Source organism: Numenius arquata, chromosome 6, assembly GCF_964106895.1.
Source record: "Numenius arquata chromosome 6, bNumArq3.hap1.1, whole genome shotgun sequence".
Lineage (NCBI taxonomy): Eukaryota > Metazoa > Chordata > Aves > Charadriiformes > Scolopacidae > Numenius > Numenius arquata.
Genome location: NC_133581.1, coordinates 45825047 through 45851171, shown reverse-complemented (window position 1 = coordinate 45851171; position 26125 = coordinate 45825047). Strand labels below are relative to the sequence as shown.

Sequence of the window (26125 nt, the reverse complement as noted above, 5' to 3'; positions counted from 1 at the left end):
TTTACCTAAAGGCTGATTTTTGACTTGCATCCATGCAGTGCAGCATCACCTGAGGGGCAAAAACGTGGGGTGCTGGGAGTGCCCCCTTCCTCCCTCCCCCCCCACCGTGTCAGGGGAGTGGGAAGGCAGCCAGAGGTACCGCTGGCCCCACACCACGTGTGGCCCTTTTAGACTATGTCCCCATGCTGTGGCACTGTGTCCCCAGGGACACAGCGGCTCCTTTCATCAACTCTGCTTTTTCCCCTTGATGTCAGGGCATGTTATTTAACCACAGCAGGGAAGGGGCCTTGGTGAGGAGTGGGGGTGGAAGGGAGAGGGAGGCTGAAAGGGCTGCCGAGGGAGGCCGGCGGCTGCCACGGGAAGCTGACAGGAAAAACAGAGGGGAAGGAGCAGCGAGAACAAAAACACCAGTGAGATCTCCTTTCCACCAGCCAGCCAGGGACAAGTGCCTGCAGGGTCCTCTCAGCAGGACTGGACCAGAGGGCTGGGGTGGAGCGGGGAGCAAAGCAGCCAGAGACAGTGCCACCAAGTCCAGGGACCTGCCCAAAGGAAAGCAGGAGCAAGCAGATAGTGAGACCCAAAATAAAACATAAAGGCTGTGGCAAAAAAAAAAAAATAAATTAAATCCCCAAATGCACCAAACTTCTTTTTTTTTTTTCAGCTTGCATATTTTTTAATGAAGTAAAAAATAAAAATAAAAGAAAGAAGCACTCCACAGCTGTTGTCGGGCTGGCACAGATCACCCTCGTGCATGGAGGGCACAAAGGTCCCCATGCAGTTGGCACCCCTGGCAGCCAGGTACCCCCCCGAGCCCCTCCCCAAGGTCAGCTGAAGAAGGAAGCGGATGAGAAGCACGTGGTGGACACAGCACAAGCAACAGAAGAACGGCACGGCAACTCCCCAGGCCAGGCTTTACCCAGGGGTGCAGGGCTGGGTGAGCTGGCACGGGTGAAATAAGAGCTCAACAGACTTTATATGTTCCAAATCAAAAACAGCAATGATAACAGCCCTTCCCCTTGGGAGCTGCGCTTTGAACCACCCCCCTTCTTCCCCCCCCCCCCCCCGACAACATCTGGGGGGACTTCTGTAATTTTTCTTTCAGTGTCACCCGTGTCCCTGGCTGGCGGGCAGTGGCAGTGGTGGCCAGTGGTGGCAGCAGCTGCTCTCGGTGGCTGTTGGCACAGCTGGAGGCCAGAAGGACCAGCAAGCTCGGTGGGAGCCTGGCCTCGGGGTTTCTTGCCCATCTTTTTCAGGCCCTTTCCCGCAGGCGTGGTGAAGGGAGGGTAAGGAGGCAGGAGGGAGGATGCTTGTTGGCTTCAAACCCAACGGCTTTCACCCACCGTGGGCTCCCACCGGCAAAGCTCCTGCTGCTCCTCTGAGAAGGACCCTTCTTCTCTGTTTTATGTGTACACATATTTATATAGAGATATAGATATCTGATAAACATTTTTTTTATGAAAATAAATACTTCATCTGTGTATTAAGGACCATCATCACTCTCATCCAGTCGCTTCCTATAATGTTACATCTCTTTTTTTGTCCGTGACAACCTTGTTCCCATTGCTTTTTTCCTAAGCTATGGCCACCTGCCTCCTGGGGCAGCAGAAAGCACTGCAGCAGGCAGAGACATAGCTTTTGGCAGACTCTCTCTTACTCGCTACCTCCCAAAGTTTGGCTTATTATAAGGAACTTTATGAAGAAAACGCTTCCTTTTACAGCACCTGTTTCTTGATAGAATAAATTATCTTAACCTTGAAAACACTTTACAAAGAATAAGGTTTTAAAATCCTCTTCCAGGGCTCTCCATTAAGAAATATGTTTCTAGATAGCACTGCTTATATAGATATAGGTATAGTTTTTATTTATTTTTATTACCAACCCAACATTTCAATTTGCAGCCATTGATGTAATTCATGACACACTCTCATGGTGGTTGTTTGTTGGTCTGTTGGTTTTTTTCCCTTAAAAAGAAATGCACTTCAAATGAAAAGGATGCCTTTTTGTCTATCTGGTATTCCTGAAAGGTAGTAGAGATGCTACAGGAGTCCTGATGTGGGTGGCAGTTTTTAAGCCTTTCAATGGCCTGAAGACCACCAGCAAGATGGGGGCACTGTGAAAAGTGGGGCAGCAAAGGAGTGAAAGGGCAGCCACACCACAGCTTGGGGTGGGACAGGACTGGGAACAAACGGGCACGCTATCCAGGGGCTCCTGAATTCATTTTCACCTCTGAGCAGGAGGACCATGCAGCAAACCCACCACCGTCCCCCCCTCAAGGAGCCGGTACCGCTTTCCCCGGCCCCCTGGTAGGGGGGGTAGCCATTCCCTGGTAGGCTATTCCTGGGTAGCCATTTATTTCTTCATCGGTTTTAAATTAACATAATTTTCTCTCCCTGCAGTACCACAAGCTCAAAGTTAATTATACAAAGAGAAATGCCATAGTCAAAATATACATGGTACGTATTATATTAGAAGGTTGGGGTTTGGGGTTTTTTTTTTTTTCCTCCTTTTTTTTCTTAGCCCAGGCAGGTGATTGAGATGCTACATGCTCCAGCCTTTGTCACTGAATGTGTGTGTGTGTGTCTGTGTTTGTATTAAAAATATATCAGTCTTGCGATGCTCTTAAAAAAGAAAGAAATGAAAGGCAGCGAGGGAGGAAACGGGTAATAGTGAAAAAGTTCTTTGACTGTATCACAGTCTTTTGTGGCTTCAAAAAATACACATGTTCAATTCCAGCACTGACGGCAGCTTGAAGCTTTAGAGTAGATTTTTAACGTTTTTTTGTTTTAGTAGTAAAAAAGAAAAAAAAACAACCAAGCAGCGTGCCCCCCCCAAACCAAAAAGCAATAAGCAAACAAAAAATAAAAAAAAAAAAGGAAAAAAAACCAAATTCCTGATCAGACTTCTGCAATTCCCAACCAGTAAAAACAAGAAAACATCTCCGTAAAGTGGAAGGGTGCTTGGGAGGAAAGGAGACAAGCCCCTAGAGGAGAGGTGGCCTTTGGAGATGGCTGAAACTTCTTCATCCCATTGAATGGGGTCAGTGGCTGGGTTTACTGTGTTTTATTTCAACACTTGCCATTGTTGCTTTTTTTTTCTTTTGTATCATTTTGGGTGGGTTTTGTTTGTTCGTTGTTTTTTTTTTCCCTCTGTGATGGTTTTGCCCTTCTTGGTGCCCAGCCGTCCGACCGTCTGGGCAGTGGTGGCCCCCAACAGACAGACGTCCCCTCCGGTGAAACCACGCTTCCAGGACTGGTGTCCAGTGAGGTAACGGAGGAGGGGGTCCCTCCCCCCGGCGGCACCATCCCTCCACCACCTAAAACCCTTTGATGTAGCAATAGGCCTCCAGGGTGGCGAAGAGGATGTACAGCAGCCAGAGGCTGACGAAGAGCAACATCGTGGCCACTTTGCACCCCCGGGGGCCACCCAGCTCCCCCCCGAGGTGGGGCCGCCGGCGGTAGAGGAGGACGCTGATGCAGATGAAGGCGAAGATGGTGAAGAGGGTGACGGAGAAGGCCAAGGTGCCTGCTGACACCTGGAACTCCTGCCCCTGCGATGCCCAGTAGATGGCTGCCACTGACCACGCCAGCCCAATGCCCAGGAAGACGTTGACAGCGTTGCTGCCCGTGACGTTGCTGATGGAGGCGTCGGCATACACGTCCTGGATGGCCGCCGCTTTGCTGGCGAACGTGTCTGGGGTTGGGGGAGGAGAGAAAGAGAAATCACTGGGGGTCCAACAGGAGAAAAGGGCAACCCTTCATGTCTAGAGGACAAGGGAAGCTCAGCTGTGGCACTGGCCAGGTTGGGACACAGACCCTTCCTGGTGCACACCCCCCTTCCCATGTCCAGGGACCCCGTGTTGCCACCAAGTGGGGTGCAGACCTTGCCTAGGGACAGGGCTTTGTGGACACTCCTCCCAGCCTGAACCCCATCCCATGACAGAGCTGCTTCCTTGGGAGCAGGAGAGCCATCAGAGGACCTTCCTCCCACCCCATCCCCTCCCCATGGCCGTCCCACCTGGTACAGAAGTGCCGAAGGCGACAAAGACGACAGCGGTCACTGAGTCCTTGAGGCCAATGGTGCAACCGAAGTGGGAGGCGAGGTCGCCGATGACAGCTGTGAGCATGCCGATGATGAGGATGGAGACAACGAAGCAGGCCCAGCCGTTGCAGTACTCAGTGGGGGGCACGCAGGCAAACAGCACCTTCCAGAAGACGGTCAGGAAGTGCATCACATAGTCAAAGCAGGACGGCAGGCGCTCCTCACCGGACTCGTCCTCGTCCTCATCACCTGCTGCAAACAACGTGGAAGGGGAGGTCCAGCACTCATGATGGGGCAGGTCAAGATTACAGGGGTGGGCTGCAGCCTGTGCTTGGCCCCCCACCCCAGGGTTCCAAGGATGCTGCTTTCCTGGGACAAGGCAGCGTGGTGCAAGCCACAACAGTGGGCTCAGGGCACACCGGGTCCCTGAGGTTTGGCAAGAGGGGTGCCTCTCGGGACACCCCAGAGCCTGCAGGGCTGGTGAGTGGCAGAGGGGTGCGTTGTACTCACAGAGGGACAAGCCCCATCCCTATCCCTGTCCCATCCACAGGCAGTCACTTAGTATGTGTCAGCCTGTGGAGATCACCATTGAGGGGCACCCTGAAGTCACACAGGCAAATGATGTTTTGGGGGGTAAAATAGCAGAAAGTGATAGAATTGTGAAACTCTTGGTCCTCCTGCACCAGAGCATGGCCCGGTCACCAGCAGCATCCCAGGAAGACACTTCTCATTTGTGTGAGGGAATCAGCAGCAGCTCTGTAGCCCCTTGGCGGGGTTCTGTCCTTAGCCTGGTGGGCCAGGTGAGCCCCAAGGCTGGAAGCGCTGCTGGTTTTTGTGTGGATACAGGATGATGGAAAGAAACTGGAGGAAGAGAAAGCAGTTAGGGAGCACAGAGCAGAAGGCAAGGGAAGGAGAGAGATAGAGGAAGAGAAAAGTAGTCCTGCTCTCTCCAAGGATGGAGGTATTCTTTCCACAGAAGTTGTTTCTCTTAATTGTTAGAATGAAAAAAACCTGCTCGCATGTGGTAACCCTCCCTACTCCCAGAGACTCTACTGGCCACGGCAGACAGCACATCTTCCAGCAGCAAGAGCCACCTGACCAGGCCAGCACTGGGCACACCAGAGCTAGTGGCCCAGCCAGGATGGAATTTTGCTGCCTGTATGCTGGTCATCAGACCACTGAAGCAGCAGGAGCACTGCCAGCGGACATAAAGTCTTTGAAAACTGGCCTCCTGGATGGCTCCGCACCAAAAGATGGATCTTCTGGACTCCCAGCCAATGCATCTGAAAAAGCCCAGCATATTTGGAGCAAAGGAGCTCTTTGGACTGGCTTTGCTGATGGCCACCATGCACGTAACAACAGAGCATCACTGACCAGGCAGATGGTGTTTCCTGAGCCCAGCTGCATGAACCCTGCCAATGCTGGTGTGAGTTTTCTGATGTCCCCCTCACCTGCACTGACAGTAATGGCCTCCATGAACTGGTCCCTCCAGGAATGTGTGCCTACAACCAAAGCCAGGTTTGTCTTCTTAATCAGCTTGTCCACGGTGCTCTGTTGTGGGAATAAAGATGCAGAGCAATTAAACTGGCTGCTAGTGGGCAAGGCTGACCTTGCAGTGCACTGTCATCTCACAGACCCTTCCCAAACTGTGGAGGTGCAACAAGCCCTCTCCCCAACACTTTATTGCATTGCATATTCTTTTTCCTCTTCCAGCAGCCCTTTCCCTGAAAAAGCAGCCACCCCCTGTCTCCTCATTCCTGCTCTCCATGGCTGCTCTTCAGTGCCACACGACTTTCCCCTCCTGGAGGACCCTTCGGAAAACTACTGACCTTGAACTCATAGGATTCCTCAATGATGACTTCTAATTTGGGATGCTCGCCAAGTATTGGTTTGCCCATCTCTGCAATCCTCTTGGCTTCCTCCTCTTCAACCGTCAGCTTCCTCTCAGCCACCTCTGTGAAAGCAAGGTCAACACCAAGCTGTAAACAGCAGCCCTGGAGCACCAGGGCACCACAGAGGCTTGCTTGCATGGGGCAAGCAAGCATGGGCTTCATGAGCAGCCCCTTCACAGCTTGCTAAGCTCACGCAGCAACTGAGGGGAGTGGTGGGGTGTTGGGCCACAGAGACAAAAGGCTCAGACTTCTGAGTATGACTTAGTCACCGAGAACATACAAAACATGGTTTCAATTTATAAAAAAAAAACCAACCCAAAAGGTTTCTTCAGCCTGCACTGGCGCTCTTGTATGACATATGCCCTCCCATCATCCCTGCAGCAGCCATATCTTTGGTGAGACCGAGGTACCGATTGCTTCTGCCATTTGGCACAAGCGTCTTTTCAGACAGCTTTAATGCCCTGGCGTGTCCCCTGGTTTGAAGGAACAAGAGACAGGATATTTTTATTCCCCTTTGATTAGAAAATCACTGTTGGCACCCTCTACCACTCAGTGCCTGATCTAATGCTCTGTCACAACCACCCATGCACACAGGTCCACGTTCCTAGCATTTGGAAAAATGAACAGGAAGAAATAAGAGCCAAGTGGGTTTTTTCTTTCATATTACTGGATGTTTAGTTTCTGCTGGAGGGAACTAAACCAGGACTCCAGATCAGCAGCATGCTGAGACGACCCTGTGTCAGGCTCACCTTGCTTATGCCCCAGCAAAGCCAAAAAGGAGCCTGGGGAGGTTCTGGTTGTCCGGATGGGAAGGAGCACCCCAACCAGCAGGAAGGGTGCCCTGGCAATGTCCCCAGCTCTGGCCAAATCTCCTCTCCCACCCACACACTCAAGTGCAGACATGTGCTAATGGGCTCTCTGAAAAGTCCTGACATCTCAAGGAAGAAGCTGGGTTTTGCCTGGCCTTCCTGTGTCTGACCAGTCAGGGCTGCAGCACAGGGCCCAGCTGAGCCTGGGAGCAGGAGCTGAAGCTCTGCAGAACCTGGGAGGGGTATCACAAATGTAGAGCATCTTGTTCTGGCTAAGCAGTGGGCCAGATGTCACCCAAGGTTTCCTGCAGCATTTACGAACAACCCAGGTAATGCCTCAGACGTCATTAATCCCATGTGAGCTCCAGCAGATCTCATACTTCGCACCAAAAATCACACAGAAATTATCAACTCTGCATGAAATCTATACAGCCTGGCTTCTCTTCATCAATCCAGCTGGATTGATTGCAAAGACTGTAAGCCTTGCAAAACCTGCAGAGTTTATAAAATATATAACTCCTGTGGCAGGTGACATTATTATAACCCATCTCAGAAGCAGAAATAACTACATCCATCATTTGAAATCAATGATGTACATCAAAACCATCACTGCCTAGCTCAAAGACAGCGTACTCTGGATTTGGGAATCCCCAAAAGTTTACAAATACTGAGAGAAGGGAGCACAGCACCTGGAGAAGGTGGGCGATGCAGCCGGGCAATACAGGATACCGGAAGGGTAAGGGGCAACTGCAGGCAAAGGCCAAGCAAGCACTGAGGGGAGGGGGCAGCTGAGATGGAAAAGTGCAGAAACAGAGGTGTTCTGCCTTATGCAACACTCGGGAGATGTGAACCGATGATCATCAAGAACAAGATTCAAGTTAATTATATTCACTTGAGCAGGGAGTTAGATGAAACATGACTCTTCTTTTCCAAGACAGGGATCAAGAAAGTCCAGTCTCTGCTTCTACCTGGAATTGTACGAAGATGTCAAGCTGTATCCATTGTCGAAAATGCAGATGCTTACATCTCAGTGGCTATACCACATACGTGGGTCTCTCCTGCCTGAGCTCCACCATCACCTGAAGCTCAGAGGAGGAGGCACCCTCAGCTCTGTGAGGCCCTGGCAGATGAGCCCAGCAGGGGCTGACGTGTGCTGACAGCACTGAGCTCAGCAGCAGCACAGCAGCCATCCCAGCAGGGCTGCAACACCCGGACTCGGTGACAGTCCGGCTCACTACAGCCTTCGGTGGGAAGTAACTACACGAGAAAAGCTGCAGTCACCGCTGGTGGCACTGTCCCTTGGGCTCTCGCCCGCTGGCTGCAGTTGCCCAGTGCAGGAAGCAAATGCCTGGAATCAGAGGACCTGCCCTGAAAATGGGGAATATTGGGCAGAATTTCTTCCGTTTAACAACTGCAGGAGAAAAGATGAAAGGTAGCCTCAGTCTCCACTTTAACAGAACTGACAAAAGCCTTTGGCTTGGTAAGACAACACAGAGCCTCAGGCAGATATTGGCTATCTAGGCACGGCTGAGGGCAAGCAGGTCTGTGAGCACACGCAGTGCAGAACGCCCTCCCCTCCCCACAGGGAGCCGTATCCAACACAGCTTTATCCCAGAATCTGGCATCTTGCTCGTGCTGGTTTATGTACCTGTGCCAGGCAGGAGAGGGCAACACCCGAAACCCTCCTCTGAGGAAGAAGATCTCCTATGTCTCTTCTGACTGTGCGCCAGGTCCAAGGCTGTCGGGCAGGCTGCATGGGAATGCCTGTGTCCATGGCCAGAGGCAGGACCTTCGGCTGCTGGCAGATGGCTTTGCTGCCTCTGCAAGCCACTTGCAGATCACCTACTGATTTGATGAGCATGGCACTCACTTGCCAGGCAGCTCTTAGAGTAAATCAAGCAACACAGAATCACAGAATCACAGAATCGTCATGGTTGGAAAGAACCTCTGAGATCACCGAGTCCAACCATGCACACACAAAAAACCCCTACAATCTCGGGCACTAGAACATGCCCTGAAGTGCCATGTCTACACGTTTCTTAAATACCTCCAGGGATGGTGACTCCACCACCTCCCTGGGCAGGCTGTTCCAATGCCTGACCACTCTCTCAGTAAAGTAACTCTTCCTAATATCTAATCTAAACCTCCCCTGCCACAACTTCAGACGATTTCCTCTGGTCCTGTCATTATTCACTTGGGAGAAGAGGCCAACACCCACTTCTCTACAACCTCCTTTCAGGTAGTTGTAGAAGGCAATGAGGTGTCCCCTCAGCCTCTTCTTCTCCAAACTAAACATGCCCAGTTCCCTCAGCCTTTCCTCATATGACTTGCTCTCTAGACCCCTCACCAGCTTGGTGGCTCTCCTCTGGACACGCCATCTCCAGGAGTGGACATCCATATCCAGGAGTGGACAGATTACTCTAAGCCTGGGGGCTGGATGCATTGTGAGCGTGGGACCAGGAACTCCACTGAATTGAAGGCACTGGTACTTAACAGAGCACTGAAGGGCTGTGGGACTTATGCTATTTCAGAGGACACCTTGTTAGCAGGAGAAGTGCCACCAGGGGTACCTTGAAGCCCCAGGTAGGCCACTCGTGGTGAAGGGACAAGCTTGCCAGCGACGGAGACCTGCTGCCTGCTGACAGCACATCCACTGAGACATGAATAATGGAGGCCCTGCTGTCACCACGCAGCTCCTCTGCGGTGAATACAGAGAACTGGGGCACGGAGAGAAGAAACACGGTTGCCCAAGAAAGCACGTCAAGGATGTCCTGTGGAGGCAGGCGATTGAACACCACTCCCAGGCTTTCAGTGTCTGCTGCAAGCAAGCTGCAGGAGAACAGGCACGGGCAGCATCTCCAAATGGGCAGAAATGTTACTGTTACTAGAGGAAGCTTGCAGATAATGAAAAAAGGGGGTAATTCCATCCAGCCTCATTAAAAAGCAGTCACATTTGTGAATGTGCAAAGCTCAGAAACTTAACAACTTCACAGATGCAGCTGAAAACATTTAACCTGCCATTGTATTTTCACTGAGCCTCTGACATGTGACATAGATTAAAAGTCACGTCAATATTGTGCGGGATCTTGCTCCATGCACTCCTGCAAGTGACCCATAGGTGCCAAACACCAGGCTGCTGATTGTCCTCTGAAGTTAAGGCAGCCCTTTGTGGCAGGAAGGACAAACTTAGGAGCCCAGTTGACATGTCTCTTGCCCCAACCTATACTCACCATACAGTGCATCAGTGCCAACCTCTGCTGAACACCAGACCCCAGCCTGAACCTGCTCCAGGCCTGCGGGGTCTGCCTGTTCCAATGGGATGCTGAGGACTGAGTTGAGCCTTGCGTGTACAGGTCCAGTGGCTGACAGGGAATAAACCTTCCAACATCCCAATGGCAGAGCGCACTCCCGATGCTCCTGCCTTTCAGGGAAGCACTTCAGCCAGCAGCAGCGTGCACCAGCCTGCCCTCGGAGCCGCAGGAGGCTGCTCTCTCTGCAGCAAGCATGGGGCATGCTCCCACACAGGCTATGGTAGCCACAGGCCCCCACCTCCTGAGGGATCAGGTGTAGGGATGGGGGTCTTGAAGGGCTCCTCCAGGAAGCAGGGACAGGGACAGGCTACCAGAGTGGTAGCCTGCAAAGATGACTACCAAGGGCCACGATAAATAAAACACAAGGGGTTTGGAGGGGGACAGACAGAGTTTTAATTTGGAAGGTCAAGTCTGTCAAGGTGAATGCTGCCAAGCTGCAGCTTAATTATTAACTAGCCTGATTTCTGTTTGTATCAGCATCAGTACCTACTTTTCAATGTGGCTTGCACCCTGGACTCCCTGCTGTCAACCCCAATTAAGCCTGATAAGGTCTGGCTATGGCCAGCAAGAAGAGATGCTGCCAGGACCTCCTGGGTTGCCTCCACCTCCTCCCCGGGAAGGGGAAGGTGGGGAGAGAGAGGTCCCCTAAACCCTGCCTGCTCTGGGACATAGGCGTGTGCTACCATTGAGTGCTGGCAGCCTTTCTAGGCTACAGGAGCATGCAAAGGCTGCTAAGGCTACGCAAGCTGGGGCTGCACCAAAGAATTCTGCTCCTGGTAGCGGGGAGCCCACAGGTCGGAGAGGAGATGCTCTGAGCAGGGAAGACGAACAGGTCTTGGGCTCAAAATACTGTAAGCAGATCCCCTACTCCTCCTTTTTTTCCAGGGGAAAAGGGAAACACCAAGCAGTGTTCTCACATCATGCATTGCTCCTGGAATTGCTCTGGACACATCATAAATCAAAGTTAGATAAAGCCCATTTCCATGGGGTAATCTGGCCACTACACCTTCTGAGCTGAAACAGGCCATGGGAAGGCCCTGGAACACCATTAGAGAGGTAACTACCCATCACCTAGGCAATGCTGCTAGACTACCAAACAGCCACGGACCAGTTTGTATTCCCTGTCGCTTGCTGAATAAATTGGATTAAAACCAGCAATGTATTCATGAAAGATCGCTATGAAGGCCATTTCACACCCCTAGAGCTATCTCGCTTCCATCCATTTCTAGGGCAGGCATGTATCTGCATGAAGGTCACCCCTTCTGGGGACTGCACTGCTAGGAAGAAATTAAAACGACAATTAAAATGGGATTTTTTTTTTTTTTTTGTTGGGGCTCAGTAAAATATAATCCTGGCTAAACAAAGTAAACAGTGAGCATGAATGAGTTCCTCTCTCCAGTGTGCTGTCAAGCCGTCAGTCACAACTGGGGAAGACTGCTGGCTAAAAGACGCTCTGGCTTTTGAGGTTAGCATATGGATATGCCCTTTACTGAAACACATGCACATGCACAAGCACCGGCAGCCTAGGCTGCTTTCTAAAAAGAGAGGAATCTGCTTACTTAGCCCTGAAAGCTATTTTTGAGGCATGATAAATCCCATATACATGCCCCAGCGTCCTTAACGCTAACTGGGAAACACCGCACATTCATGAGAGGGAGGCGAAGGCACAGGGCTGGGAACTGCGCATTATTCCACTGCAGGCTCTGCCTTTAGAGGGCTGTAGACACGACTGTCCCCGACAGGCCACTCAGCTGCCGCCTCTGCTCCCCAGTCTTTCCCACTGCAAAGTGGGCCCATGAGTTTTAATGCCTAAGTAAAGAAACTTATTTAGACATACTTTCTTTGATCTGAGTTAAGATGTGGAAATGAGGGTAGGGAAGTTTCTACTGTTTAGATAATTCCTCATCCCTTTAAAGATCTGAGCCTCCTGAGCCCAAAATCTTGCAAGGCAACTGGCAAACCTGCTTAGGCTTTCAGTGACTTTTGCAAAGGTTGGAAGGACCACCAGAGCAGCATCCACCGCTGGCAATGGCAGGGATAACTGGAGTAGCTATGCACTTTGGTATCAAATATTTACCTGTATAAAGAGTATACGGAGAGATCATCACCAGTGCTAAAACTAAAGGCTATGCATAAGAGCAGTTAAAAAAACCCAAAGTTTGACTTTCAAGTCACTCCACAGCTACCCTGTACTATTGTGGTCCTCTGCAGCCCCAACAGCTGGCACTGGACTTTTGGCCAAGGGAAGCTTTCAAAAGCTTTGCACAGCCTTGCAAGTCTGGCTCGGAGAGCCCATTCGAAGGAAACAAATGCCGAGCGGAACCTGTGCCAAAGGCTCTCCCCTGCCCAGTTACTTTGCCTTCTGTAAAATCCACAGCCCTGTTTTTCCAGGAAGGGCTATGCAAGGTGGTGGGGGCAGAGCCAGGATCTCCCATTTACGCCCAGGTAAGGGCTGCTGGGGCAAGAGAGGTGTTTTCACTTGGGCTCATCCCTCTGGGCATCCTAGGGCTTCTGCAAAGAGATGGGGCCACTGCAGTGAGCAGGAGCCATGATGCTGCTGGCCCTGTGGGGGCTGCCGAAGAGGTGCCACGGGAAGGTGAATGCTCCAGGGCTGTGGAGAAGAGCCAGGCTGCCCAGCACTCCCAGGGATGCAGCCCTGGGGAAAGGGACGCTGCAAGGGAAAAGCTGTGTGAGCTGCTCCCGGAGGGAGGGGACGAGGAGCGGGACCAACAGATTCCACTGAGATGTTCAGTAATGCAGTTTTTTACAAAGATTCCTGCACATCCGTGTAATCTAAATCTAACATGACACGGACTAAACGAGGACGTCACTTCTCTCCCTGCTGATTAGCCGTGATTGCTGCTTGAGTGACACTCCAGCACATGCCTCTGCGACGAGCGGGTTTCTGCTCCCTGGCCGGCCAGTGGCTTGAAGTGTGCACGGAGGCCAAGCACCGAGAGCTCAAACCATGGGCCAAGCACACGCCGTACACAAGGAGGGCACCTCGGGGCAGCCTGGCAAGTGGGGCCACCCCAGGGCCATCCCCCGCCTCCTCCTCCCAGACAGAGAGGAGGCTTTTCTTCATTAACTGGAAAGCAACTTTCCATAGCTGGTAACCAAGTTCTCCAATAACGGCTGCCAAAAGCAATCAGGCTGGATCGCAACAGAGGGAGGAAAGTTATGTTATTTTAATAGAAATTATTCGGTTCCTGGGGTTCTGATCAAATTAGGCAGCTACTGAATTAAAGCAATGAAATTACTGGGAAGGAGGCTGTGCTCAACTTTTTTCCAGTCCTCCTGGACCTGAAGAAGTAACAAAGGAAAACATCCAAACCACTCCGAGGAGTTTTCCATAAACACCCTAAGCTGATATTTGGGGAGCTGGGGACTTCTGCCTGCCACTAGCAATTTCCTAATTAGCCCGATATCCGATGGGCTTGGGCCATCCCCTGCGCAGCCGATTTGGCATCCTCCAAAAAGCAGCAGAGACCGAAGCTCGCGCGGCAGATGCTGCTCCTTTGATTTGCAGCACAGCTCAGGCGTGATGAACGCTTCGGATTTCAGCGCTGCTTGCAAACCTGTCAGACTCAAGCTCCTCTCTGCACCCTGCGTGCCCACCCTTATCTTTTGACAAATGTTTCTTCAGTGCAAATTCAACTGTAATCATATCTGGAATTTGTGGAATTAGAAAAATACAGGAGGCGTACATCGCACCGCAGTGGGATCAAGGAGAGACTGGCGTAAGGGGGATTTCGGGTAAGAAGAGGGGGGCTCAGTATTAATACATGGAAAAACCTGCCACAAGGAGAGATGAAGAATGCAGAACCAGAGCTGAGGGTGAGAAGGAAAAGGTGCTGATGCTTATCGTGCCCTGGTAGTGCTGTCCTGGTGCTGGGTGCACCCCCAGAACCGTCCAGGACGGGAGGTGGAGAACACCCAGGTGCGTGCACTGAGAGGTGATGCATGGCCTGATCCTGCATGGGAAGGGGACACCTGCACCCTCGCCCACTCCAGGCAACACCGCCCCGTGCCCCAGGAGTGCTCCCCCCCCTGCAGAAAAGCCCAGCGCTCCCCAGTTCATCAGCACAACCCAAGCCCCGGAGCTGCCTGAAGAGAGGGTCGAGCCATGGCCCTGGAACAGTAAGAGCTGTGTGTTCTGCTTTGCAACCCTGGCCAGGTCATTTCCCAAAACCCTGGGGAAAACTCTGGGAATATATGGGGGAAGGCTCTTAGACATTAATCAATCAATCACTGTCATGTTTTTAATGCATTGCTCTTAACTAGTTCCTGCTGGACATGAACACCATAAGCTGGGGTTGTCTACAACACAGTAAACACAAACATGGGGGGGGGAGGAGGCCCTGACCAAAGGGGATGAAAACAGAGCCAGAGCAGGCAGAGGAAAGGAGAAAGAGCACTTACCTTGGGTGAGCAGCAGAGCTGTGGGGAGAGAAGAACATGAGAAAGACAGGGAGAGAGAAGAAAAGAGGGAAAAAGTTAATATCCCAGGGGAAAAGCGGTTTGGCCGATGACAGCCGTCAGTGAGCAATGGACATGTCGCAAGGCGGCGTGCGAGCTCGCCGGGGCTGCATGCCGGGCGCAGGCTGGGGACCAGACCTCACCGCAGTGAGATGGGGAGGAGGCTGGCGAGCACCGGGGTGCTGGCTCCCCAAAGTCACACCTTCCCCCTCCCAGCGAAGGCAGAGGGATGGGATGCAGGCAGGGAGTAGCGAGGAAGGGAAGGGAAAAATGAGGGAGGACGGTTACGCTTGCCAGCGGGGCCTGACATGATCCGAACTGACCCAAAGGCATGGGGGGGTGCCCGCACTTCAGCCAGGAGTGTGTGGTTGTGAAGGGGCTTGGCATAACTGGGGAGACCCTGGTAAACCCGTGGGCAGCTGAGAAGAGAGGGAGCCATGGGCAGCTCACTGAGAAGAGCACCATCAGGGGAAGATGTTGATAAAAGGGGTGCTGTCCTCCAGTGTGAAATGGGGCAGGGGGTAACGCAGCCGTGCATCATCCCCTGGCTCGTCTATGCTTATCCCGTGCCCCGCTGGTCCTGCTCCCAGAGGGTCAGGGCACTGAGAGGAGCATGGGCACACCTAAAGCATCACCGCATTGAGTCTCCCTGGCTCTCTTTGCTCCCGGTTGCAGGTCCTGCTGTGCAAGGTCATCACAGAGGGATGCACCTCCTGGGAGATGTGACTGTGTGGTCCTGTGAGATTAGAGGTGGGAGGCATGGAGGAGAAAGGGACAAAGATCCCTTGCAAGGGATGACCTTACCCTGACTTTCTGTACAGGCATAGCCCAGCCCTCCCGGTGCCTCAGGCAGTGACCTCCTGGCCTTCCCCTGCCTTGATTTACCCACTCCCCGGAGCCGTCACAAAGAAACATCTGTCTGGATCCCTCTTAGGTGTTATCCCTAGAAAGCCACAGCCTGCATCCAACTTTCAAACTAACTACAGGAGAGTTCGTACAGCCAAAACTACTGAACTTTCTTAGAGAGGAGCCAAGCATCAGCTCCATGCCTTAGCTTTGACTTCTACCTGTCCTTCAAACAGCAAACTGTTCCCCAAAGACTTGGTTGCATGCGATGACGGTCTTGTAATTACTAACACTTATTATCATGCATTTTTAGTCTCAGAAGCTTAAAACTCTGTGCAAAGACTGAGTCAGTGTTAACAGCCCCATTTGACAGATGGTGAAACAAGCAAAGAGAGGCTAAAGGGAACATTTTGCAAACTCAGAAGTGGGCTGGAGTCCAAAAGTGCTAATTTACCCAGGCTTGCCGGTTCAGGCCTCTGAAAAGCAGGCACTTTTATACAGAGGCACCTAATCATATCTGTGCTGGTTTGAAAGTGATTTCCTAACCGATTCGTCAAAGGTTGGAGAGAGCATCAGTGGCAGAGCCAGGGAAAGTAATCCCGAGTCCTGGCTCCCAGCCACATCTCTGCTCCATCGGGCAGCACCCACGGACACAGCTACCCCAACAGCCTGCAGAGGCACCCTCCCAGTCAAGATCTTAATCCACCTACCCATCTCCCCGGCTGGAAATACCGTGGGCACTCAGGGAGATCTCCCTTGTCCACACGGGCAGGTGGAAGCGCAGTGAAAGGGCAAGGGGCAATGAAGAGGTCCCTAGCTGAGCATCCCCTGTGTTTCAGGGTAAATTCCTTTTCTGAGTCAAAAACCTTTGAGGGAACCATTCATGAATATGTTCTGTAGCATGTACAGTGACACAGAGCCATAAGAAGCAAGGGGATGTTTAGTTTGCCCAAGCCATCTCCTGTCCTCCACACAGCTCTGCCGGGAAGCCTCACTGCCCCTTGAATCTTGAGTCTCCTTGTAGCTCCGTCCTGCTGCAACTCCATGCTACCCTGTGGCTCCTTACAGTTCCATGGTCTTCTGGTTCTCCAGACAATGTGGGGAAATTTAATTTGCCTTTTGCAATTACAAGCATTAGTACAATGGGTCGATTCGCTGTTCAAATTTAATATAATGAAATATTGCTGGGCCCCTAAGCTACTGTGGTTATTAAAAAAAATCATTGGATCCTCATGTACTTTAAAACTGTTATTCTAGTGCTCTGGGATTTGAGTTTATTTTTTTCCCCATTTGCTTTTGAGCCTGCAAAAGAACTATTTTTCTCCCTTTCACTTATGTTATGATACATGAATATTTGAAGAAGCCTATAAAGCTATGAATGAAACATCAAGAATACAGCATGCAGAAAGCCAAGGGATTATTTTATCTGTATATTTCTGAGTGAACGCTGTGCATGCAAGCAAGAAAATGATTTCACAGACTAAAGCTTCCTTCCTGCACATGCACCTGCTAAGGTGCCCTTAGCCCTGACCTGTGATGCTTCCTGACAGTCCAGCTAGGGATGCTGTACCTGTACCAGCCCTATGGATGCCCCCCATGCTGTTCCCATCCCACAAGCCTCCCTCTGCTGTCCCCAGCCTGGGCCGCGTCCCTCCATCCCTCCCCAGGGCACCTCTCCCTCTCCTGCACTCCTGCTCTGCACGTCACGCTCCTCGTGGGGCCAAGCCAGGCCACCACATTGCTGCTGGCATCTCAGGTAGTCTCACAGGCTTGACATGCCTATTCTTACAGGGAGCTGCTAAGATTAACTCAGCAGTCAAATCCAAATAGCAGTCCCAAGTACCCCCCACCTAACCCTTGCACAGCATGAGCAGAGACACACACCCGTGCCCACAGACAGGGCAAGCGACGCTGACTCTCTCAGGGGACCCAAAGCCTTCAGTTCTAGATCCCAGTTCCTCCTTTCCTGGGATTTCTCTGCCCTGCAGGTCTGGATTTTACTAGGCAAAGTCAAAATTGTGTGCACGAACTCTGCTTCCCCTGCCACTTCTGAAACTGAATAATTTACACCTCGATTTAGCTGCTAAAAAAGCTAATACTAATAAATGATTTCATCTGCATGTTTTCAATGTTCTTCAGAGTGAAATCCTGCTGTGATGTTCATGTTGGTGTGGGGTACAGATCAGGAATTGAATTCCCTCCTGCCTTAACTGTACCAAGGCCAAGGAAGGTTCAACCAAGAGGAACCAGGCTTAGGATGGGAGCAGAGCAGAAATAGGGCAATCCTGTAAATCCTGTGCTAAATGTGTGTCCCAGTCTTTTTCTAAGCAGTGAAATACCTTTTTCTACTGTCTACCTCAGAGAGAGAGATTTGACCGCACTGCATGCTTTATTCTGGACTCATTCTTCATTAACATAAGTCTTTTCTAATCAATATCCCTAAAGACTCCAGGACACCACTGCAGAGATACGAGGTTCCTTGTCAAAAGCCTGGAATTTACAGAGTGAGCTCAAATGAGGGAGAGGAGGCTGGATTTTGAGGAGACCCTCAGTCACACCACAGGGCACTCATAAGCACCCAAAAGTGACCATGCAAACTGCAGGCTCAGTTCCCCAAAAGGCCAAGGATCCTCTGTCTTCCAGATGTAACTGTCCACAGGCTCTGCTTCCAGATTTGCTCACTGAGGTGAGCAAACTGTTTCCCTAATGGACTGTGAAGAGTCATAAACATGTTTTTTTTATAGGCTAATCAAGGCAGAGATTTTGCAGCATTAACCTCAATGCTGTTATTATTGAAGTCAATAGCAAAGCTCTTGCAGACTCCAAGAGACTCCTCTCCATCAGGAGAATCAGCAGCGTTCAGCTTAATCACAGACCTGCAAGCAAATTATTAAACCTTTGGGGAAGGAGGTAACAGCAATATAACATTTCTTTGCTATTCCCATCAGCAGCTTATGGAAGGAGTTTCTCAGCATCTGCCCACACTTCAAGGATCTGCAGCACATGTGCTTGTATCGATGCAGCTTATCTTATCCAGGCACGGACTTCTGTACCAAGTCACATTATTTCATCAATATTTTGATATAGATAATTTGCTGGATCAATCCAAGCTAGGAATTCTTCTTGCTTCGCAATCTAATCCTTACTCTGTGATTCCCATCCACATCCCCCCTCTGGGCCACGAAGCTTGCCTGTCAGGGGTGCTGACACTTGATTAAAAGGAGATGTGTTATGAGATTTGTCCACACCGGTTGACTCTGCACTGGGAGGGCTGAGAGGACTTCAGATAAAATCTTCACACACCAGGTCATGCCAGCAAGCTGTTTAATAGCGCTCGCCAGCCATCTGTGCTCCCGTTTCCACTGAAGTCATATCTTGTGAGAGATGTGCTTTCTGAAGCAAAATTTTGCATGAAGGATGTTGGTTCCTTTTACAAAGCCTAATCCTCAAGACTCAGCCTTCATGCACCAGCTCTGAGGTTGAATCTTCTACCACTGCAGCAAGCTGAATTCTCATGAGCAGACTCCCAATTACCCACGGAACAAAATTTTCCAAGTGCTGTTTTCACCATTATCTGCTATCAAGTGAAATCTTCCAAAGTAGCCTCACTTGCCATTCAGACTCCATCAACTCTAAGGTTAATCACAATTTGAGCAGAATACTTATCCAGGGAAAGCAAAGCAAGTTTTCCTCTTGTAATCTAGGAGTGCAGACAAAGTGTGAAAGCTGATGTGTGAAGAAAGCGTTTCTCCAAAATCCCGCTGGGCTGACAGAAATAAAATCCTCAGTCCAAGTTGTGATCTGACACAATACCAGAGCTGCCATGAGAGCAAGAGTCAAACCAACAGATAGCATCTTGTCATCAAGGAAAAGACTTGTTTCACTGCAGGAACACTTTAAGAAGATGCTGAGAAAAGAATGGCCAGAAAGGTGGCTCAGGGTGCTGGGAGGTTTCAGAGCCCTGCAGCGCTCAGTAGACAGGGATTCAGTTTACGTGACTGCACATACAGAGGAAAGGTGAGACAAGAAGGATTCAGAGATTAATGCCTTAAAAATGGAGAAGACAAAAAAATCAGGAAACCTGGGAGATGGCCAGGAGGCAAAAGAAAAGCAATATTTACTATCTTTGCCAAGCAAAGAATGAGAGTCTCTCTTTGATTTCTTTTCACTCATTCCCTTTGATATAATCAGCTTGCAGCAAGCGCCATTTTTGCCAGTGCTCTTTGCATCTGATACACCACTACTGAGTCAGTATTGGTCTTCATCACAGACCAGCTGGTGAGATACCCAACGCAGATCTATTCTCATCTCTTTGCATTATTGGAGCACGTCAACAAAAAAGTGCTGCTAAAGTAAAACTACTTGATGTGAATTGTTTGGATGATCAGAAAGGCTTTGAAAAACTCCAGCTGCAGAAAGCAATTGGTGAAAAGGAACAAGTGGGTTGCAGGACAAAGTTTGGTATTATAGATGTAACATCTATATAAGGGGGAAAATAAAGAACAGAAGTGGTCAGCTCTCCTTATGGCAAAGGTTAACAACCGAGTGCCCCAAGGCTCAAAGCAGCATGGCACTGATATAATTGGGGGCGAACAGTGAGGAGCAGCATCTGCAGATGATGCAAAATGTTTCAGTCAAAAGGCAGTTTTAGTGGCTGTTATGTGTTCTGCAAAGTCCTGAGCAAACTGAAGAGAAGAATTTGTGTTTGGACACAGGTCCTTCCTGACCTGTACCTTCCTGTACCAGGTACCTTCCTGAGCAGGGACGTTTTTCCCTGGTAAGGTGCTTCCGGGTGCAAACAGCAAGAGCAATAGGATGAATTTCCTGCTGAGAAAGAGTCACAGAGACTCTTCTGGAGACACATAGCCTCACCTAATTGTGCAGCCCAAGACAAGGTACCTGTACCTTGTCTCACTCCCCTGTACCCCACAGCTCCGGTCAGGGCAAGTAGACATTCCCCTGACTGGTGGCAACTGCTTTGTACCAGCCCATGTATGGGACAGCACAGCCAGTAATGCAAATCAGCCATAGGATAGCAAACCTTGCTGCCACCTGCTATCCTCTTTCGCTGCCTGTCTGTCACAAACCACTGCCACTGCAGCCAGCATCAGAGAAGGTTCCCTCAGGGACAGCACATGGGATCTGAACAGCGTGGGGCTCCAGACCAAGTTCTGTATCCAAAGTAAACCATCCAAACTCTGCCCTAGGCTGGTTTGAGAAGCACACACCTACGTCCCTGACCACCTGCCCTGCCATCAGCTCTGACTTCCCTCGGGGCACCACATTTCCTTGCTGATTCCATCACTGCTACCTAGCTTGTACCCTTAAGGTAAGCTAGCAGCTACCTTAGCTGCTGGTCTGGGGAGGTCCTGGGGCAAATGCAGGCCCTCGGCACAAAGCTAGCATGGCTGCAACAGACTGGCAGGCTGTGCACAACCCAGACTGCAGATTACTTCCAAACACGACTGCCAGTCAGCTGAGGCGCCCAGCACTGCCCTGCTCCCAGCTGGGTCAGAGACATGTTTTGAAGACACTACGAAGAGCCGTCTGAGAACATCCAATACTCCTACAGCTCCCTAGGCACCGGTTCAATGTGACAGAGCTAAGTGGGAAGTAACAACAAAACGAGGACACACCATCAAGAAAACCACACCTTCTGCAGTGCTGGAAACAAATGCGTGGGTAGATGAAACCCAGAGAGACTCTTCTTCAAAAGCAGCCCTGCCTGCACCTCCCCAGAGAGGCAGGAGCCGTGCTGTGCCCTCGCTGTGTACGTCGCGTGGGGGCTCACGCATCACTGCAACAAAACCAAGTGAAGTCCCAGCGAGGCAGCTGCCGCTTGGGATATTCCCCATCTGCGGGTGCGGGGCAATGGCAGCATCCGTGCAGCAGCTCTACGGGCCGTGCGTGGGCTTTGCAGTAAGTAAACCATCCAAATTCTGCCCCTGCAACAGCACGACAGCAACAGGAACACGTGTGCTGGGGGTCAGCAGGAGCATCCCTTCCGGATGCTGTACGCTTCCCGAGGCCGTGCGCATCCCAGGCTGCCTCCTCTCCGCCAGGAGTCCGCTGCCCCGTGAAGCTGCTGGCAACAGCATCTGCTGTCGATCGCTCCCAATGCTCTGAATGGGAAAGCCTCGTGAAGCGCCTTGTTCTCCATCCCAGGCACAAGGTACACTCATCAGCGATGCCACGGTGCGCAGTGCTACGGAGCTGGGGATCTTTCCAGATGCCCTGGAATTAGTGTAGCAACTGTGCCACCTTGTGCCAGCAACGTTTACAAATGCATTTTAATCTCTTGCCTCTCAGATTTTAAACCCGCGGTGCTCTCGCTCTGACTTTTCTCTAATGAGGCCCACCAGGGCTCTGCATCTCCTCCTTGGCATGGTCCTTCAATTCTTCCAGGTACAGAGGGTCCGTCCGAGGCTGTGCCCTCACCTCTGGCAAGGGAAGGAGCTGGCCTGCCGGCTCTGTGCTGCAGATACTTAGTCTTCTCCGATCTCCTCTCCGCCTGTTGCAAATCAGTCCCACTGACTCCAACCGATGCCGGCGTAAATGAGACACACACAATACAGGAAACCAGCATCGCAGTCCTAATAATGAGGACACTGTACAACTGAACCACCTTAGGGGCTATTTGGATTTTTTTTCAAACGTGTTTTTACTCAGCCAGGTGCAAGGTGGCACATACAGGAAAAAGAAACGCAGGACTTCACAAAAAACATCCCAATCCTGTCTCTTTATCCTGAAGCTCACTGGTTTAGAAAAGGGTGCAGAGCTCACAGAGAGCAGACAACCGAGCAGAAACTTCAGTGTGATGCTCAAAGCTGCCAAGTGCATAAGCAGGAGAGAGCCAGAGGCAGGTAGTTTTCCTCCTGTATCTGGTGAGATGGAGGTGGGAGCCCTGTGGACGGGAAGGGGTATGTGTGGAGAGGAGACGACTCTAGGGCTGAAGACTTTGATCTAGTGCTGAACACTTTGCTGACACAGATGCAAAGGGCTTAATCTCCTTAAACTTCCATGAAGAAATCTGACCGTAATATGGCTACAGTGAGCAGGTACCTGCACAGAAGGTACATCACACTATATAGCTCTTTCATAGAAAGTAGAAAAATAACTAGTGGCTACAAGCTGAGGCCAGACAACTTCTACGTAGTAGCTGTGCTCACACATCTTTACCCTGGGGGGCAATTCACTGCTGGGATATACTCCCATGGGATATGGCAGGTTGGTCACTGCTTTGGCTCAAGGGCAGTTGGACTTTGGTGAAACCTGAGGGCCTGTGCTTGACACACAGTGAAACCTAATGTCCTTCATTGCCTGCAGGCTGCAGGAGATGGTCTAAGGGCATTACATTATGAATCCTCTTTGGGTTTACATTTTACAAATCCAGGGATGCTAGAAGACATTGTCATGCTAATACAAGCTGTGTCCTGCAGAGCCGTGCATGGGAGCTCAGATGGCCAGAGGGCAGCTGCTGTGCTGGCCAGATAAGAGACAGGAGACGTTTCAGCAACGGAAAGCTGTGCAACGTACAGGCAACTGCCAGGTGTTCCCATCACCTGCAGCAGCACAGAATCACAGAATGGTTGGGGTTGGAAGGGATCTTCGGAGATCACTTAGTCTAACCCCCCTGCCAAAGCAAGTTCACCTGGAGAAGGTTGGAGAGGAAAACATCCAGGTGGGTTTTGAATATCTCCAAAAAAGGAGCACATGGGAGAAGAAATAAGCCCATGGGCACACATGTCTGTCCCTACTCTGTACCAGACAACCAGAAGGTGGATTTGAATTCCCTTTTGTAAAGTGCTTCTGTTTAAAACTTGGCCCTCCCAGGCCACTCCAAAGCTGGTGAAGCCAATGGCAAGACTCACTCAGTGACAAAGAGGTCAGACGCATATAGGACAAGGACAAAGATACATCTAGGCAAGGCACAACCATAAGCCAGGGTTTATTCCCACTATAATCCTGCTCTGCTGGGAGATCCTGGTTCTCACTGCTGATGACGCAGGACCTCAGCATAGCTCCACACCTTCTGCACAACAGGCTGTGATTGCTTGCGACACATTAAGGGCGTTTTTAGACAAAATACATGGAAAACCATTTTTAAAAATAAAAGCAAAACAAGGTACCTCACACCTTCCCTCTTCTCCCATGGGCTTTTTACCGTGCCTCATAGGGACCCAAGAGCACCAAGTCAATGCCACTGGCAGGCAACAACAGAGGGAAGGACAGGGGGTGTATGGGAGGAGCCGAAGGGGCAGCCATGCATTACACCCTTCTCTTGCCATTCACACTCCCCAAGGTCCTGGCAAAGGAGCAGGAGAGGGGAGAACAGCAAAGGTGTGCTCAGAACAAAAACAGATCAAGACAAGGAAATCCAATCAAAATAACGCAGCCTCCAAGGCTCAAGCATTGCACAAAAGGAGGATCAGAAAGAAGCTGGGCTCTAAAAGGCAGAGATGACACCGAAACAGAGTGAGAGTGAGAATGCAGGAAAGCAGAGAATAAAAGTTGATTCATCTACAGGAGGAGGAGAAAAGGAAGGAGGGGAAGGAGGAGAAAGAGGGTTATATTTTCTGGATTTGGGGTTCAGAGAATTGATTCTGATTTTTTTCTTTTTTTCATTTTTTTTCATAAAGGATCTCACACCTGATATTCCTCGTTCCATCCATTTCGGTTCACCAAGGGCAATGAAGAAATTCTCCTGCCTTTCGTATTCCTCCTCATCTACTATCTTAACCCTTACGGTTTTCCTGTAGGGACAACAAGAGAGACAACCGTGTACAGTGGGTTGGCTGGCCAGAGGCGAGGCAGCGGTGGCAGCGGCAGCGGTGCGGGCTCCTGGCACGGCATGGCACGGCACGCAGCCCCTTCCCCCGGCGGGGCGGTGTGCCTGCTGGACACGGGGCATCCGTCGCAGCTGCTCCTTGGGGAGCGGGAGGGTGTTAGGGAGAGAGGGGGCTGGCGAGGGGGTGAGAAGGGAGGGAGAAGGGGAGGAGGTGGGACCTTGCTGATGGTTAGTGGGAGGCAACTTCTGCAGCGCATTTTTTTCAGTGTCACATGGTAACGGCAAGGGTATCAGCAGCCTGGAAATCACCAGGGACCACCCTTGGGTACCCACTGTGTTTTAGCTGGAAGATCAATTGCTTCTGCTACCCTCACAATTAATAATAAATCTGCAGGGACTCTGGGCTGGGAGCCTGAGGAGAAGAGAGAGAGATGGGTACTCACAGACACATTCCCCAGTGGGGTGAGGTGGGTCTCTGCTGTCAGGCTACAGCTCTGTCAGCTGCGAAGGAGGCTGATATTTCTAATTTCCATTTTTAAAATGACACATCTTACTGCTTTTTCTCCTTGATAGTGTCTACCTCGTCCCCTGATTTGTTCCCCGAGGAGGATGCAGCTTTCCTTGGGAGCGGAGAGCTTTGCTGGCACCTCAAGGGGGACAAAATGGGACTAAAATGCCTTCGATGCTCGAATGGAAATACGCTGGGTGCCAGAGTGGGGCTGACTCCTCTGCTGCCTGGCTCCCTCCGGCACCCCTGCAATGCATACAGCTGCTGTGAGCCCTCAGGTGGACCAAAGTGGGGCATCAGATCCTCCCTGCCCTCATCTTCTGCTCCCAGAGCCACTCCACAGCAACCAGACCAGGGTCTGCACAGCCTTGGCCAAGTCCTTCTCAGAAATTGCAGGAGCTGCTTCTCTGCCAGGCCTCATTTCTTGTCTTTACCTAACACGGTGTCTTGTCTGACCAGGACACCCTGTAGGACCATGGCCAGGCGATGATCTCCTGAGATGCTGGATGTGTTTCTAGCCAGCATCTTCCCGCTGACACTACAGAATTTGCTTGGACCCTCCAGTGAGGATGGCAGGAGGTCCCTCTCTCTCAAGGACAAGCAGGCCTGCTCTCCATCCTTCTCTCTCTGTCCCCCTCACCCCTTTGCCTCTCCCCGGCCCCAGCATCACTCCCCACCCCATGGGTACCATGTGACACAGTGTGTGCGCACAGCAGCATTTAGGGCAGAGCGGTTGGAGACAGAGAGACATCAGAGGAAGAAGAGGAGGAAGGAGATGGAAGAGAAGAGAAAAGAAGGTTAATGTTAGTCTGGAGGGCCAGTACTACACCTTTCTGTAAACTCATATCCACCATGCGGGGACTCATCAGCTCAATGAAGAAATTCTTGTTTTTTTCATACTCCTCATCATCAATTACCTTGATGTGAACTGTTTTGCTGTGGATGGAAAAATAGTAAGTGTCATAAAGCCAAGAAGGGAACAGAGAAGCAACAGTGGAGGCAGGTAAAGAGTTGAACAGGAACATTAGAGAGTCAAAGTTTTCTCACCCACTGAACAAGCTCAACATGGCCCTTGAGAAAGGCTAAAGCCCCACTCCTACAAGCGACACTGGACAATTTTCTGTTTATCCCAAAGGCTGGAATAGCAGGCCACACAGAGCAAAGCAAAGTTAGCCAAAAATAGCTTCGATCCCTCGGGAAACCAGTGAGGGGCTCAGGAGCCGCCAGCATGGCTCATGGCTCAGTGTGTGGGCAATGAGGTCTGATGGCCAGCAGAGAAGCAGGGATCCCTCACCCTGTTACCCAACACACACACACGTGCAAAAGCAGACACACAAGCATATACACACACCGCACACACCGTGCTGCTGCCTCCCTGCTGGCAACGCCCCTGTGCCAGGCAGACACCCACTGACCGCACAGGTCATGGGGGAACCCAGCTCTGATACCTGCAT

The 26125-nt window shown here is 51.0% G+C and overlaps 1 protein-coding gene across 7 annotated transcripts in view; it reads right to left on the bottom strand.

The window, feature by feature from the left end:
• Positions 1–3313: 3313 nt before the first annotated feature.
• SLC8A3 (solute carrier family 8 member A3) overlaps positions 3314–26125 on the bottom strand; it is a 93503-nt gene continuing 70691 nt past the window's right edge. Inside the window, exons 2-7 of one of the 7 annotated variants that reach the window (XM_074148818.1) lie at positions 25501–25607; positions 14473–14490; positions 5868–5992; positions 5490–5589; positions 4015–4290; positions 3314–3690 (exon numbers count right to left, since the gene is read on the bottom strand). In XM_074148818.1, the coding sequence (XP_074004919.1) occupies positions 3314–3690; positions 4015–4290; positions 5490–5589; positions 5868–5992; positions 14473–14490; positions 25501–25607 (1003 nt within the window). Of the gene's footprint in view, positions 3691–4014; positions 4291–5489; positions 5590–5867; positions 5993–14472; positions 14491–21813; positions 21832–24022; positions 24129–25489; positions 25608–26125 lie in introns of all 7 variants that reach the window. The other 6 variants (XM_074148821.1, XM_074148819.1, XM_074148824.1 and 3 more) reach the window with 6 other exon arrangements.